This window comes from Atractosteus spatula, chromosome 14 (genome assembly GCF_055471065.1).
Source record: "Atractosteus spatula isolate fAtrSpa1 chromosome 14, fAtrSpa1.hap1, whole genome shotgun sequence".
Lineage (NCBI taxonomy): Eukaryota > Metazoa > Chordata > Actinopteri > Semionotiformes > Lepisosteidae > Atractosteus > Atractosteus spatula.
In genome coordinates, this window is record NC_142719.1 from 8340240 (window position 1) to 8357995 (window position 17756).

General features: G+C 45.4%; 2 protein-coding genes across 2 annotated transcripts; both read right to left on the bottom strand.

Annotated features, from left to right (window-relative positions):
* Positions 1-6: 6 nt before the first annotated feature.
* selenon (selenoprotein N) lies at positions 7-12599 on the bottom strand. Its single transcript, XM_088931737.1, has 12 exons — positions 12143-12599; positions 10332-10449; positions 9381-9511; positions 9064-9276; positions 7786-7910; positions 6412-6549; positions 5984-6065; positions 5200-5388; positions 4599-4704; positions 4048-4160; positions 2932-3033; positions 7-1673 (listed from the first exon to the last, which is right to left on the bottom strand). The coding sequence occupies exons 1-12, from the start codon at positions 12371-12373 to the stop codon at positions 1503-1505; spliced, it is 1719 nt and encodes a 572-aa protein (XP_088787863.1). The 5' UTR covers positions 12374-12599; the 3' UTR covers positions 7-1502.
* Positions 12600-13677: 1078 nt separating this feature from the next.
* Positions 13678-17756, bottom strand: znf593 (zinc finger protein 593). Its single transcript, XM_088932435.1, has 4 exons — positions 17651-17756; positions 16557-16775; positions 15249-15311; positions 13678-14461 (listed from the first exon to the last, which is right to left on the bottom strand). Exons 2-4 carry the CDS (start codon positions 16754-16756, stop codon positions 14335-14337), a joined length of 390 nt encoding a protein of 129 aa, XP_088788561.1. The 5' UTR covers positions 16757-16775; positions 17651-17756; the 3' UTR covers positions 13678-14334.

A 17756-nucleotide genomic window follows, 5' to 3' on the forward strand; every position in this document is an offset into this window, starting at 1 on the left:
CAAAAACGTACAGGATTGATTTTATTTTAAAAAATAACATACAAATAACAAGAAATGAGACCTTTAAAACACAGCGAAAAACCAGCATCTGTGAGGAAAGGTGGGGTTTTTGCCCTCCAAACAGTTTTTGGACTCGCCTGACTAGGCTGCCCTTAGACCACAAGGGTGTCGCGTTGCACAGACAAGAAAGAACAAATCCGTCCCGCTGCAGTGTTGCATGTAGACCATCTGCTTCCTCTAGGGGAAGGACAGGGGATTTGCATCCAGAGACCACCGCAAAACATCAGACCTCCCCCCGCCCACACAGAGCATTCAGACAAGGCCGTCACTAACTGCAGCAGTCTTGGAAGCAAGAATCCACTCCACCCTAGCCCCTGCAGGCAAGTACGTGGTACCGCAAACGCTGAAAACGGACCTTGCAGTGTACAGAAGTACAGTATTGCACATTTCAACGCTACAGACAAGAAATGAAAAAAAATAACAGAAACGTAAGGCAATCAACTCACGCAGTGCAGTCTTTGCTGTTTTGGTATAACAATTTTAAAAATAAAAACAAGTAGGAAATTAGGAAAGTCACCCCAGTTTTGGCCTGGTTAAATAAAACAGCACAAGCCCATCAGGAGCCAAGCAAAGGCAAAAATGGAACCTGTTATTCGTGTGATAAGGAAATCAGTTCCATCAGAACATGTGCCACTGGAATGTGCCTATTCTGTGGTTTCATTTTTTTTTATTTTGGTGCGGGTCTCAGGCAAGACTTGAAACATGCCAGGCCGCCAGTAGGGAAATAATAGAATTTCAAGATCCGTTATGAGCAATCCTTAAAAAAAGACACTAAAAATGCAACAAGTGCTCCAGTTGTCACCTGCTGCAACTTAAATGACTCTCAGTATATATAATGTGAGTCACAACAGGACAATGGCACGGTCCTCAGTTATAGAGTAACACCTAAAATCCCAATACATACCCAACACATACAATAAACGTAATTTTTATGTTACGTTTAAAAGTAAAAAAATCATTATACAACAATCACCCTATTAAATAACTACTAACAGCATAATTAATAAAGTATTCATTGATGGTTCAGACTCACTTATAACAGTTCCCTAAACTAACATGCTAGCATCCTTAGGAATCCTTGTGGCATAATGATTGTCTGCTTCCAGCAGGGAGCTGGCTCCTGTCTGGGCAAGGATCAGACACGCCCATGTGCTGCTGAGAACATGCGCCGACTGGTAGAGAGGCTGGTGAAACGGAGATTCTCGGCCAGAAAGGCCATCAGCGTGAGACACCGTCCACGTGCACAGCTGCAGTCAGGAGCATTCTCAAGACCCCCCCAAAAAAAGAAAGGAACATCAGCTGCCCAGGTGTGAAACAGCACACCCCTGTGGTGTATGTAAACGTCTGGAAATCACATCGCGTCCCCGATAGTGACTCTGTTTCCCAGAAGCCTCCCCCCACCCCCCCCGGACGCTCTCCCTCTGCCCGCCTCCCGCTGGCCTTTACAGCCCCCTGTACTCTTTGGCCTTCTCCATCCCCTCCTCCAGGAAGCGGATGTAAGTGGAAGTGGAGGGGTCTTCGAATCCCCCCGCGAAGCTGAACGTGGTGCCTTCCGTTTCCTCGGGCTTCATGGCGGTCATGTCCAGGAAGTAGTTGGCGTTGATATGGTGGACCTGTCGGGGGGAGGGGAGAAAGGGCAGAGAGCAGTAGTCAGACTCACCGTTTTACACACGTTATTGCAGTGACCCTTCATTCCAAACCAAAACACTTTTTTTACAGCTGCAAGTAAACAGAACGGGGACTCCCAAGCAGCCTCCAGTCCTGGTGTTCCACTGGTTTTCCTTCTAGCTGAGTTCTGCATTAGTATGCAGTGCTAATGGATGGAGTTAACCGACCAGCTTACTTCTTGAGGCATTCGGTTAACCTGTTTCTGTACTGAGTCCCAAGTTAAATAAACTTTTTTTCTCAAGGGTATATTTTCCCACTACTTCACCATACAGAATTTCCTCCTTGCTCATTCTGATTTCGGACAAACAACTTCGGTTTATGAAAACCGACGATCAGTTAATAATGAACTGGACACAGGTGTAACAGCCACTCTCAGACTGAGCTTGTTCTTTTCCTTCTGCAGAGGGCCATTTGGGTGCCTTTCAAGCAGCACTCCTCATCTGAGGATAGTTCTGAAACTCAGGGAAGAAACCAATGAAAAATCCCCTTCAAAGTTTTCAAAGTGCTGAAAGTTTAACATTTTAAAAGCTTCAAAAGTGAGTCTGTGATGATGAACGCAGCTGCAGCAAAAATCAGAGAACACAGTACAGTTTTCCTCCAGGACCAGGGCTGAGAACCACTGTGAGAGACAACCAGCCAAGGTGCAAGAGTCACAGATTAGTCATAAGTCACACTGTAGTCCTGTTAAAGTACGACCCAAGTGTGACCTGCAGCTAAACGCTTTGATAAATCATTTTTTCTAGAGTCAGTTAACAAGGTATCTTTTGCAGAAAATGAAGAACTACAAGAACATTGCTGGTGTACATAAAGATGCATTTATATGTAGTTGCTATCAGATTCAGTTTAATTATGGTAAACCGAAGTTATAACATCAGGTGGGTTTTCTCCACTTACACAATCTACTGTCACAGGTTTGTAACAGGACAATTTAACTTAACAGAAGTGCTATAGATCTCTCTTACAGCAACGGAAAATGAAGACCATAAGAAAACAGTGTCCGTCAAAATGCAAGAATCATGTCTGGAGAGGAGGTGCTGTATGCCGTGACAGTCACAGAAGTAAATGCACAAAGAATTAAACAAACCTGCTTCTTCAACAGAATAACAGCACAGTTTAGCCTGGACTAACAGTGGGTTTGCGAACTGGACCACATTAGTGAGAGGAAACAAAACATCAAGGAACCAAGGGGCAAGGCTCACTCACCACCGTGCCATTGGGCAGACAGATCATCATCTCCACGGGAAAGTTGTACTTCTCCAGGTGCAGAGCAGCCAGCTGGGCCAGGCCGGGGTTCTGAGGGTCATCCTGGGGAAACGCACACCAGGAGACACATCAAAAGTGTTGGGAAGTGTTAGTCTTACAAGGTGGCTGGAAAAGACTCCCCTCCTGCAAATTACGGAGTGTTGATCCTTGAGACCATCTCGGTGACACAATAAATTGACAGTATGGCAAAATGCTGGCAAATTCTGAATGAAGCACAAAATCGTGAACTTTGTACTGTGTGGTCTCCATTTTGTTGCAAACCGCTGATCTTGCCACGGGCGAGAGAGCAAGAGTTTGTGTGAATTGAAATGTGAAGCAGCCCTTCCTGCTCACTAGTCTCCGTAATGACTAATGCAATGCGATGTACCAGGGAATAAGTACAGGTTGTGCAGCAGACAATTCACCGCAGGAATGTTCCCACGTGATCTGCATGCAGAGTTAACAAGTTGTATTTTTCGGCAAAAATGTCTCGAAAGCAATATTTCTGTCGGATTAAAAGTGTATTCACAAGCCTGCTTCTTTACAATTTAACAGGGCCGCTTCAAATCACAGGAGTTTTTTTTTTTGCCTCATTCCAAATCACAGAATTCTGGAGACTTCGTCTGTTTTGTTACGTTACTGTACACATTTTATTTTCACTGTGGTATTCATAAATGCAGATTGTTTCTAACCCTGAAATATAAAAATAGTGTTGCAGTTCCCCCTTAAGATTACAAGCTGCCATAACTTTTACTTAGGGACGTGTCAGCCGCGTTTTTGAGGTTGTAGGTGGTAACAGTGGGAATGGGAGTGCTTCCAATGTTTCTGTTTCTCAGTACCAGTTTTCTATAAAGTTTATTTGAATAAATTTCCCAACTGGTCACCGTGTCCAAGAGAAAAAGACTAAACAATGAGCAACTTGCTTTACGGAAACATGCCAGATGCCAAAGTTTTTAAGACAGAAAATGCTTCAGGTCTGGGGTTTGCTTCAGCACAGTACTGCTAAACTCTGCTGGAAGTTGCTGTGATGACGTTGGCTACCCTGGGAAAAGGGTCCAAGGCCACTGGCTCACTCACCCTCAGCTCCTCCAGCTCTTTGACCAGGGACCAGCTGCTGATGAAGCTCTGGTTCAGCAGAGCCAAGACGGGCGAACTTTCCAGGACGGTCTCCCGGAGAGTTCGCCCCGAACCTGCAGCAGGGAGAGAGAATGTGGGGGGAGGAGAGGTGTCACACACCCAGGTCACATCTAATCGAACCTCATCGTCAATTTAAACCTAACAGATCTGATCACATGACTCAAAATCACGCATCACATCTTGCCTTGCACATCATATCCTGCGACATCCCTTAAGATCAGGAACTGCAATGCACCCCAGTGTGTCAAATCACAACTATCAAGCCCCAGATATATACCTTAGTAAGGATCTCAGTCTGTTGTATCACTTAAAATATATTGGCTTGTTACTATTCAATTATACTTTCCATTTGGATTTTACTTTCTCTTCTGCAAACTCCCACTCTGCTCTCTGGCCTCATGTCTGCTGTGTGGAGCTGCTCCAGTGTGGGAGTATCAGTGTCATCTCCTAACTCCCCCACCCCCTCCATCCTCCTGCTTCTGCCAGCCCACCTCAGCATGACTGGTCGTCCAAAGCCCCCCACAGCAGGATGGAGTGCACCAGCTTGTTCTCGGCTTTGGCCCTGTCAAAGGCCTCAAGGAAGGGCAGGTAAGACACCTGCAAAACAAGGCCGGTCATTGCTCCGTGAGAATGCGCCACAACTCAGACGGGCCGAGACTATAGCAGTGCTGTGTCCCGGCCTCTTCGTCATGCTGGATAGCTTTTACACATGCAGAAGCAGTGCTGCTCTACAAACTTCAGTTTTCCGCATGTTCAATCTCCTTGCTCACTCACTGTAGCGGCATATTAGAAACCACAAACAGATCCTTTGGATTTGCTTTCACTTGCGTATCTCCTCAGTGTGTGACATGGCCTGGCTGATAGCAGACATCATCGCTAAAGTATCGCCAAAGCCTAACAATATATCTTTTTTAGTTCCGATTCCAAACACCACTCCTGCTCTGGCAGTCTGAATTCGGGCAGCTGTCTGTACCGTATTTCTCTCCCCACTGGCAGCGGTAAGATGGGCTGAATAACACATAGCTATGTCCAGGCCCAAGAGAAACATCACTGACTGGCTGAAAGCTAGAGGTCTGAGACCAGGGAACGTGCCTTCTTGAAGGGGTAGAGGGTGACCTCCAGACGGCGGGCGGCCTCCTCTCTGCTGATCTGCGAGTGCCAGTGGATCTCCTCGAAGACGAACTGGACGGGCTCCCCGCTGGCTCCCCGGCTGTCTATGACGTTGCCCTCCTCGTCGTGAATGAAGGAGGGGATGGAGGGGCCCATGGCCTGCAGCTCCATCTGCAAGAGAGCACCTCGCACATGGACCACTCATCATAATCAACAGACAACCCCTCCACGTACACAGCGCTTTTCTGGATACTCCACTCAAAGCGCTCTATGGGTAATGGAGATCCCCTCCACCACCACCAATGTGCAGCCCCACCTGGATGATGCAACGGCAGCCATAGTGCACCAGTACACTCATCACACACCAGCTATCAGTGCGGAGAACAGAGTGATGAATCCAATTCATAGACCAGGATTATTAGGAAGCCATGATTGGTAAAGGCCAGGGGTAACTTTGGCCAGGACACTGGGGGTAACACCTCTACTCTTTTCGAGAAACACCCTGGGATTTTTAATGAGCACACAGAATCAGGACCTCGGTTTTTACGTCTCATCCGAAGGACGGCACCTTTTTACAGTATAGTGTCCCAATCACTTCATTGGGGAATTAGGACTCAAAAAGTTGGCACTGTGGCTAAGGATCTGTGCCCATGGCTGGAAGGTTGCTTTTCACAGAAATATCAAAGCTTGAGAAATTTAAGTGTACGTCTGACTATCCCTTCACTACACCTATTCATTTCGTGCCAGTAGCTCAGAGGTCCAGTACCTGGGGCAGGTAGCCAATGTCCACCTCCATATTGCTGCTCTCTGTGGCCCCGTACAGCCACTCCATGTCCACATTCAGTGATCTGCAGGGAGGGGAGAGAGATGTCTCAGCTTCAAATGGAATCCAAAACTTACCAGTGAAAAACAATCTTGTTTTTGTCAATCATTCTTTCTTTCTTCTTCCTAGAGTCACTCTCAATTCCTAAAACTGGTTCCTGTTTCATTACAGAAAGTTTGAGCTGGCTGTTTCACCCACACACACAACAAAGTACCAAAGTCTGTCAATTTAGCAAAATGTAATGATGTCGGAATGTAACGTATTTAATTATCATGCAGAAAGATGCCCGGACAGCTCGGTCAGGGGTCAACCATTTCACTCTTTTAAGCGCACTGAAGCGTGCCGAGAGGAAACTCCGACACAGCACTGACCTGTTGTTGGGGACGTAGAGGTGAAATTCCCGGATATGAGACGAGTCCTTGGACAGGACGATGTTTCCGGTGAACTGTCCCGGGGTGAACCAGAAGGGGAAGTCTGGGACGTCATTCAACTGAAACTCTGCGTGGATCCTGAGGCGGCAACAGAACACATTGTTCCTGCCCGCCACTGACTTGCACCATCAACCAGCAAGATGCAAAGGCGACATTTCCATTTTGGCTGTTTGTCCTTAAGGTAAGGTACTGTATATCCATGTGACCCAGAAGCTGTTTTCCAGTCCTGAATCTTCAGAAGCAGTGACATGACATACAGCCCTGTCACAAAATCCCTGGCTTATTTTTTCCACAAAGCTATATCTGCTAAAATGCAACCAAGGTCTCTTCAATCAATACAGACTTTAACATAGACTAACATTTAAAAAAAAAGGACAAATCAGAAACCTACCCTAAAAATCTAAACTGGATTATGGAACCCTTTAACCATGCCGTTGAAGCCGACACTTGACTTCTTGCAAGAAACAGCTGGATAAGATCCTGAGATCTTTTAGCTACTAACTACTAAACAGGCTGGATGGTGTCATCTGTGTTCTTGCTGTACCAATCGCAAATTGCACCAACTATTGTAGTGTGGCAATAAAGAATAATCTAAAGGATATTAATCTACAAGTTATAAACAATATATCTTGTCACCAACACAATTTATCCTCCACACACAGACATACTGTGTACATATTTTAAAAAATCTTTAACCCATTATCGTTGTCCTGGACTTTTGAAAATACTCTATGTGACCCTCCAGTTAGCAATACAAAATTGGTATGTGTAAACACTGAATGTGATGCTGCATATTTATAGAGACAATTTATCTCATCTTATTTTTCTTTCGAGATCACAGCTTGCCCTGGCCTGACATTTTGTAACAGAAATGCTCCCAAACACAGCAGTCGGTCTAAGAGAGGAACCCACCATCACACAAGAAGGCACTAACATTTACAACCCTGGCTTCAACCTCACATTGCTGGCTTTTTCGCACTCACAGGGGGATTACTGTCTCCCTAGGTTAGAATAAATATGCAGACATACATAAAAATGTTATAACTTGTGGCTCTGTGAATGTTTTTTGGCCTTGGATAATATCTCAGTTTTGTCCAGTGCAAAAATGCTGAGGAAGAAAACACACTTTGCCAATACATCCTGACATTTTTGTTTCCTCCATCATTGATCTTTCTACATTAAACCCATCACATTACAGCACACACTGGCCTGAAACCACTGAAAAGGACAGAAGTAATAACTCAGCTCACACTTTCATGAAATAAGATGAGCAAGTCTCATATGAAAAAATATTCAAATCCAAAGAGTGCGGACCTGAAGACGATGTCGTAGTAGAATTGGCTGACAGCGCGGATACAGGCCACGGATCCTTGAGGGGCGAAGCGGGGCTTTATGAAGGGACGGGGGTGGAACATGCTGAGGAGGGTGTGAATTATCACCTGGAAATGAGAGGGGAAAAAAAAACATTTTGTTCACATATGTTCAACCGTGTTTGCTCTCAGACTTCTGTGTGGAGTTTGCATGATCTCCGTGTGTTCATGCAGATTTTCTCTGGCACACTCCAGTTTCGCCCACGTTTCTCAAGACAAACTGCCTCCCAAGAGTGCAAAAAAATATACAGACACACTGTGTATATTGTATGAGTTATACTCTCACTTTGCGGCTTTGTGAATGGTTAATGGCACTCGGATAATAACTCAATTGTGTTTTGTGCAAAAAGGCCAGTGTCTCTGAATTATTCCTGTGCCCAGCAATAAAATGGCATCCCATCCAGGACTGAGCCCCATGCTCCTTAGACAGGCTTTGCACGGCTGCAATCTTTAGCAGAAATAACCAGCATTTTGACAGTGGATGGACGGGTGTATTTATGAAAGGTAACAACTAAGAAGAAGCCTTTAAGTCTGACAAGCACAAAGGCAATGTTGCTGCACAGCCGTACAAGTTATGACCACAGATCTATATTCAAATGTGACTGATCTTCAGGTGACTTCTAATCATACGCTGAACATGAAACCACTAACCCAAAACATGCTCTGTATCTTAATGTTTGTGTGTGAAGGTGGAATTAATTTCTAATGTAACAGAAATGTCCTGACAACTTCAATAGATTTAACAACTTCAAAACAAGTTGTAGTATTCTCAGCCCACCAAAAAATAGGTTTACCAAATCTGATACAGAGAAATAAAATGCTCGTATAATGAGTACGTTTCTGAGTCAAATACTAAAACTTGAATGTAGGCTTTGCATTACGTTTATGGCCTGTTCTTTATGGTAAATCTGCCAGCGTTTATTCCATCTTAAAAAAACTGATATTAAATCACACCTAAAGAAATGGAGAATGGCTTGCTAACAAGGCCAGGGCAGTTACCCCTTTGCCCCTGGTTAAGGGAGGCAGTTACCCATTTTGCCCCTGGTGCAGGAAGGTGATTACCTCTTTACCCCTGGGTGCAGGGAGGCAGTTACCTCTTTGTCCCTGGGTGTGGGAGGGCAGTTACCCATTTTGCCCCGGGTGCACAGAAGCAGTCACCTCTGTGCCCCTGGGTGTGGGAGGGTAGTTACCCATTTTGCCCCGGGTGGAAAGAAGCAGTCACCTCTTTGCCCCTGGGTGTGGGAGGGTGGTAGCGGTTGTTGGGCAGGTAGATGGTGAAGAAGTTCAGCTCGCTGGGAATGATCCACCAGGTGTCCCCCACCTCCAGCTTGTTTTTGGGGGGCAGGAAGGCCCTGAACTGGTTGGCAGAGTACTCCGCAGTAGGGACGGCGGGATTTGTCCAGGTGCGCAGCCCGTTGAGAGCGCTCCGCGTGACCTGGGGAAACAGGGGAACAGGTGCGCGGTTTGAGCTTGGCCAAAAACCCTGTTGGTCAAGAGCGCCAATCGAGCAACATCTAAAACAGGGCCACCCCTCCTTACCCCCAGGAAACCGTCTTTGCTCTTGGTCATGCTGTCCATCAGCAGGGGCTGGAAGCTGGCCTTCAACGTCAGGGCCTCTGCGTTGGGATCGTGGCTCAGCTCCTCCTCAAACTCTGAGGGAGGGGTGATTCCTGGACAGGAGACACAGGCAGAGGGGACAAGCCCTTCCTGAGCATCAAGGGCAAACCAATTTGCTTAGCTGGTAAACCAGTACCAGAATACGAGTCAATATGCTCAGACCCTAGGAGTTCCAAGTGCATGTGAGGAAAGTTACTCTCCCTCAGATTCTGCTGTTTTTCCTCTCTCCAGCTCTTAGGTACTCTAACACCTAGGGACCCCCCAAAGGAGGGGAGGGGTTCCAACCCTGGTCCTGGGAGCCATAAGCATTTTCTGCTTTTCATTCCAGCCAACGATACCTTTCTGAAATGAAGCCTAGAACAAGGACAAGGTGGCCTGTGACCACTGCACTTGAGCGTTCATAGAGCCGAGTCTGATGGCTGACTGTTTTAGCATGGACAATCAGCAGCAACCCACACAGAACGCAAAACCCTTCTTCGATTAGACAAGGCAGCACACAGGACAGAAGGCTAAACCCTGAAAACAGATGACAATCGATCTGCTCTTTAAGAGGACTGTGTTTGTTTACCTCAATGTTCTCACTCCATTCCGTGTTCTCTGCTGTCAATAGTATAACCTAATAAAAAAAAACGCTTTAATTTTACCGATTGGAGTAGTTCAGTTTTTTCCTCTTACAGATTGGACTGTGGCTTAATTAAGAAATCGGCCGTGGTTTCCAGATCTCTGCTCAGTGACAATTTAAGGGTCCCTGTCCAACCTGCAGGACTATGGCTCTTGAGGACCAAGGCTGAACACTCCTGCTCCAGTACAACTCTGCTGAGCCAGCCGCCTGCAAGGGAACTGTGAAGGCAGGCCATTCCAGCCGCTCAGTACCGGTGAGCTTCTCCGCGATGGGCTTGAACTCCTCTGGGCTGAGGAACATGTCATGGTCCAGGTCGAGGGAGGAGAAGAGGAAGAGTCCTTCATTTCCTAGGGAGTGCAGGCCCGCCTCCTGGAAAGAGACACACAGCCCGTTCATTTCCGGTGCACCAGCGCTGCTGGCCCCAGGCACTGGCGGGAATCTGGGTCACTCCACTGCACCCAGAAGGCACCACGGCTGAGGCTCACAGAACACCCCAATGGAGCGTGAAATCGATGGCAGGCAGGATAGCATCTTAACATCGGAGCTCAAATCAGAAACTCTTCCAGCTGAGGCTACTTTGACTTTTTAAGGTTCTGCCAGTGTCTCTATAATTCCAAGTCCCATTAAGTTTGCTCACTTGGCAATAGTAATTTTATATTGTTCATTTACAACCGTAACAGGATTAATTATGGAGTACATGTATCTTTATTTAATGTCACGCTGCTGGTGTCTATTCTTACCTGACTGGAAATTGAAAAAGGTGCCGTTTATCTGGCTGACCTTACAGTCTGACAAGCTGGACGATGTGTTTGTGCTGAATCCCAGTGATTCCACAGCGGCTGCAGAGAACACGTGTGACCCTTCCTGTCCGCCCCGAGGGAGCAGACAGCCAACTTCATGGAACAGTATTGGGAAGGGGGGGGGGGGCAATTGGCACAGCTTTAAACAGCTGTATTAGATAGCCAACTAGGAAGATGCAGCTGGTGATCAAGCTTTCGAGTGGCATAGTGCATCAAAATAGTGCATATTAAATACTGAAACTTTGTTTGCTGAGCCATGTTGTTTTTGAGCGCATTCATTCAATAGGGCACTTTGAATATCCAACATTTTACCCAGATAAAATGTACAGCTAAGAGCTGGTAACACTACTGTTTTTTACCCCCTTTCTATGAGTATTAAATTAGTTTGCAATAAAAAACGAGTTGAGAAGACGTAAGTACACTGCAGCTTACAGTGTGGGAGCAATGCAATCGTTAATGAGCTCAAGACAAGAGAGCTGAAACCGCTCCAGGGCACAGACGTGCGAATCGTGCAGGTTCCAACGAGATGTTGGCAGGGGAACCTCTGGCTGAGCTGTTTAATGGTCGGAAGCCAGCCTGCCTTATAAGGTCAGAACCAGAACTTGTCCAAGGTCCGGACAGGCAGCCAGAGGACCATTTTCATTCCGGAACAGCGGTGCCTTCCTACGAGAGTACCATGTGATTTATGTTCTACTTATTTCACGGTTAATTTCCCATCCGCAGTTTGGCCCATGATGTAAAGCAAATTCGTTCAAATGAGACAATCTGACTTCTGAGTTACACGAGGTATTCTATGTTCACAATAATAATCCTCCACCCCCCCCCCCCCCCAAGACATCAGATTACTTCTGCAAGAAAGGGAATTTCCTTTCAGTAAAACGCTCCCTTTTCAAACCTGTAGAAACCAAATATCACTCTTTTTGAACAGCTGAACGAAGATTTGCCGAGAAAACTGAGATAAATTAAACTGTCGTAGACGAAAAACATTTGCATAAAGGGCATGTGTTAGACCCGTTTTACGAGCAACACAAAAATTGTAATTTAAAATAGCAATAAACATACTACATTCGTCCAGGTGGTGCCAATATCAACCGCTTGCACCCATGAGCATCTTCAACTTCAAAGTAACAGTAATTGCGGCTACAGTTCCAACTCGTGTGTTGAGCCAGTCGCGACACATCGCCGTTTATTTTCCATCACTGCGTTTTGATTATGAAAACCATGTGATGCTCCTTACATTCAATTCGTAACAGATCACTTACTTGCCGCTTGAGAAGCTGCGAATCCAGGTAGTATTTGATGCCGAGGGCGGCAAGCGGGACCGTTATAAGCAAAAGGAATAATTTGGGCAACAGTCCGACAAGCCAGGAGCGAGGCGACCTCTGGGACAGTACCGCTCTGGTGTGCAACGCGTTTCCCACATGCTTATCACCACCAGAGGCCACAGCTTGCTTATCGGGACTCGTTTTTCTTTTCCTCACGTCCGAGGACATCTCTCTCGCTCTCCCCCTGGATTATTCGTCGGCTAAAAACAAAAAGCGCTCATGCTTTGGACCTGTTCCATACCAAGATGGACGGATGTAAAGGAGGTTTTTTTTTAACAGCGTTACTCCAGTGTCTCATCCAGCTCTGTCTTGTAAAGTTACCCTATTGTGTCCGGCCACAAGACTGCCCTCGGCCCCTCTCTGCACACTGCAGCTGTGTTAAAGAGACAGCCCTGCCCTTTTCCACTTCTTCCGACTCCCCTAGGGATCGCTGTCTGAATAGTTTCCTTAAAGGGCCAGCGCCCGGATTCCGTGCACATCTGAAGCGGCTACCGACACGACACAGGGCCGACTTGTGCAGAACAGGCGTTTGATATGAATTCAGAGGTTAAAGATGTTGTTTTTCATTAAGTATTCAAACTTAAATTTCTTGGTTGCTTGAGTTTTTGTATTCCAATTTTACCCACCGAATATAGATCTCTTACGGTTAGTACAGCTTTGCTACATACACACTTTTAGTATACTAGTATATTAGTTTTAAGACAGTACTGTTTTCATTACTGTTTAAAGAAAGTGGTGCTGATTTTTAAACAGTTATTGTACGCCTTGCTCATTTTAATAATCTTTCAATTAGTGAAACCCTCCACAACAGAAATAAGGAATACTTCATTAAAGCTTGAGGATATGAATGTTGGGTGGCACAGTGGTGCTGCTTCTCAGTTCCTGGGGTGCTCTCTACAAGGGGTTTGTATATTCTCTCCATGTTCACGTGGGTTTCCTCCCACAGTCCAAAAATGTAGTGGCAGGTTAACTGGCTTCTGGGAAAATCGGCCCATGTTGCCCGTGCTCGTTGATGCTGGGATAGGCTCCGGCCTCCCCAAGACCCTGAATCAGAAGAAGTGCTTACGAAATGGATGTACAGACCTAAATGTCCGGCCTCCTGCAAATAGACCTGAATTCTTTTTTTTGTTTTCTGTTTTTGTCCTTGGATGATTTGCCTAAATAACAGAACCCAGGTTCACGTGTAGCATGGGTATTTATTTAAAGTGTTTATCTCTACGCCAAAAGAAAGAGCATTTTTCCACCTTTATAAAGAACTGCTCTGAAAGGATCAGTAACACGTCTGTGCATGGTTTGAAAACCTGTAGATCTGCTGTGGCCTTAACACTGGGACATATCTCTAGGAGGGGGTCCGCCTCAAGGGAGCAGCTGGGAAGACTTCCCTTCCTACTTGTAAAGCACTTTTGGATCCTTCCGACTGAGAAAATCACACACAGATGCCAGATGCGTTTACAAGACATTAAAAACGTGGACATTTTCTAATTTATTTTATTGCCTGTATACACATTCCACAGGAGATCTTGCTGTCTAGGAGACCATGATGCTTGTTCATTAGGGCAGTTCCTCCTTGCTGAGCCAGCACATCCCCTGTTCACAAACATCCTAGCCGGCGCATTTTGTACCAGGCGCTTCTTTGCAAATTATTAAAGGCATGTAGGAGATCACACTGATTTTAAAAGCACCTCCTGCTTGGAGAGGCATGTCTGGTGACAGTAGTTCAGGTGGGTATCACCATATCATCCATGGCATAAATACTAAAATTTGATTTGAACACAAAACAGGTTTTGCTACCATTCTACAAAAGACTGCAAAGAAGAGAACAACATGACATTTATTTTCTTCCAGTCCTTTCTTGAGCAGTCCCAGTGAACTAGCTGTGCCACAGCTATGCACGCAACATCTGTCTGCTACAGCACATTCAATTTATAAGATGTGTGGTGTTGTTCAAATATACTGTATAAATATTTTGTCAAAATTTCAAATCTATTAATAACCCCCCCCCTTCTTCTCCCCCTGAGAAAAGTAGCAGGAGGCACATCACATGGAAAGAAATGAGGTGTGTTGTTATTATATTGGAAGGATGAGGTCGGGAGAACAGTCTGTCAACACTGATGAGGAGGCAAGGCTGTTCAGTTCATATCCTCCTCCACAGGCTGAGTGTGAACTTCCACAGCTTTAGGTGGGATGTAAGAGCCCATTCCTGCAGCTCTCTCTGCCTCTGCCTGGGTGTAGGGCTCTTCTCTGAGCTGTTTCAGCCTGTGGGGATAAACACAGTGACACCCATGTCATGGCAGCACAAGTGTTATGACCAGAGGAACCATAATAGCATGCCACAGAACAACGACTGAATAGCAGAAACTGTTTCTTTCTTTCCCGACTCACAAAACACACAGTGACACATCTGGCTTCCACACCAAAACACTCTAACCTGCACGATTTAATCACTATTAAAGCAAAATAAAAGTTTGTAAACATTCCACTGTCTTCTGTAAAACTCCATTTCTTTGACCAAGTTGTGCACATCTCAGAGTATCATCACATGAAACAAAGCAAACAAGTCTGTCTACTGCTATATCATGGTTTGTAGAACAAGTACTTTTTATAAAGTCATGCAGAATCAACTCTTAATATTTTGACTTAAGATTCAGAGAATATTAGATCAAAAGATTTGGTTAAACAAGCAGAGAATCTACACAAATCCCATCCTTGCATTTGCAGGTTTTTGTGCAATGTCGTAGATGAATGTATTTTTTTGTTTCCAAAAACAAAAAATGCATGGTATTATATTGTGACTCTGGATTGAAATACTCAAGCAAAGAAATCAATTGTTTTAACTTTTTTAAATACATATTTATTTTTCATATTTTCAAAATTAATCCGGAATTAAAACCATGTAACTCAAAGGGACTAAAGGTTTTCAACACTATGCAGTATTTCTCTTAAATGTTTTTTTTGTTTCTTTCCCAGATTTATTAAAGTATTTTTTGGTAAAACATCTTAGAATCCAAATACTGTAAATCAAAAAACAATCATGATTGACTACCTCCTCTTGTGGACTTTGGTCTTGAAGTGCTCTTTCAGGGTTTTCAGATCAACGAAGTATCGCCTGTATCAAACACCAAAAAAAACAAGCAAGATTTCACTCACATATGATGGGGTTCACTAAAAACAAACGGATGCTACTGGGAAAAAAAACTTCTTCAAAACTGAGAAGCTCTGCTGGAAGTACAGCAGAAAATCCGACGGGCTAGGCCTCAAGCTCCCTCTCATTTTAAACATTGTGCACAGCGTGGTGAAGAAATGAACCAGGTCTGGCATCACTCTGGATCAGCTCTGACTTGTCACATAGGGGATGTACCTGAATTCTCTTCAGGAGTAAAGCCAACTCACCCCTCTGCTAGAGACATACCTTCATACTATTCCTCCATCCATTTTCTAACCACTGCATCCAATTCAGGATCGCCCTAGGAGCCGGAGCCTATCCCAGCAAGCAACTGGCCCAAGGCAGGATACACCCTGGATGGGACACAGGTCTACTGCAGGGCACACACACAGACATGCACGCACTCTCACTTGGGGGATTCTCCCAGAAGCCTACCTGTCTTTGGTCTGTGAGAGGAAACATACATGCCAGCAGCCACATCACCCTGCAACTCACAATTGACAGACCATTGAAGCTAAGCAGGTGAGAGCCTGGCCAGTACCAGGACAGGAGCCCTATTGGGAAAAACTAAGGTTGCTGCCGGAAGAGGAATTAGTGGGGTCAGTAGGAGGTGCTCACCGTGCAGTCTGTGTGGGTCCTAATGCCCCAGTATAATGACGGGGACGCTATACTGGAAAAAATGTGCCATCCTTTAGATGAGATGTAAAACTGAGGTCCTGACTCTCTGTGGTCATTACGAATCCCAGGTGTTTCTCATAAAGAGAAGGGGTGTTACCCCCAGTGTCCTGGCCAAATTTCCCATTGGCCTTTACCAATCATGGCCTCCTAATAATCCTCATATATGAACTGGCTTCATCACTCTGTTCTCCTCCCCACTGAGAGCTGGGGTGTGGTGAGTGTACTGGAGCACTATGGCTGCTGCTGCATCATCCAGGTGGGGGCTGCACATTGATGGTGGTGGTGGAGGGGATTATTACCTGTAAAGCACTTATAGTGGAGTGTCCAGAAAAGCGCTATATAAGTGTAAGCAATTATTATTATACAAACTCCACATATACAGACCCCAGGTCCGGAACTGAACATAGTGCCCTAGTGCTACGAGGCAGCAATGCTAACCACTGCACCACCTTTTCAAGCAAAACCCAAGGCGATGCAATAATTCAGTCCAGAGTATCTGTGCACACTCACGCGCAGTGCAGGCAGTAGTGCTGAGCGTTCCCTGTGACGTCGTAGTCGACCTCCTGATTCAGCAGCTTGTCTGCGTTCCCAGCCCTCATGTCCTCGTGGATCTGATCCAGGTCCTTCGTCCTGCGCTTGGTCTTCCACAGCTTCGAAATGTTCTTCTTCTTGTCGCTCTTGTGGTTTCCAGTGCTCTTGGACTTGCCCATGGCTAGGTCATCCACACAACTACAACACGACCACAACATGAACACAATCCTGGATACGGTACTCAATTTTTTAAAAAGTCAGATTGGGATAATGGGATAATTCCAGCTGAATGTTTTATCAATAACACTTTATTGATAAAACATGAACACAAATGCCATCTGGTATTTTACTTGAGAGAACACAATGTACTGGTGTTCGAGACAACAACTGGGGCGGAGTGGGGGCACTGTGGCTTAAGGATCTGCGCCTGTGGCTGGAAGGTTGCCAGTTCAAATCCTGCAGCCAGCAGACATCCTACTCCATTGGGCCCCTGAGCAAGGCCCTTAACCCCAGCTGGCGCCGTATAAATGGCTGACCCTGTGCTCTGACCCCAAGCTTCTCTCTCCCTGTCTGTGTGTCTCATGGAGAGCAAGCTGGGGTATGCGAAAAGACAAATTCCTAATGCAAGAAACTGTATATGGCCAATAAAGTGATCTGATCTTAACATCTCAGTGGAAGGACAACACGATGTCTGTCCCTTGTAACCATGCTAGAGGAGTAGTTAGGAAATTGATTAATTTGATCAGAATCTGATGAGATATAAGGTGCATACACTGCTGTCAGTACGTTAGTTACCTCTGTTAGTTAATGTAGGATCAACAGCTATAGGGAAAAATAACCATTTATATACAGCGGTTTTCTTTAATCCCTCTGTATGTTACAAATACATGCAGTCAAGAAATGGGAGTTAGGGTAGCAAAGTTTAAGACAGTTGTGGTCGGTTACAGCAAGCAAAACAATGAATTTCGCAATCCAGTCTTCAGATCGCTAAATTACGTTATCGTTTTGTCTCGTTTAACTTAAATATCAACAGACGTCTCAAACCAACTTTATAAAAACCAGAAATATTCTACCTTTATAATCCGCTGCTCCACCAACCGCACTTTTCCCCCAGTTCTTCACGCAACACACGTGTTTACCTTCCAACCTCCATATGACTCCTTCCGGGTCAAATCACAA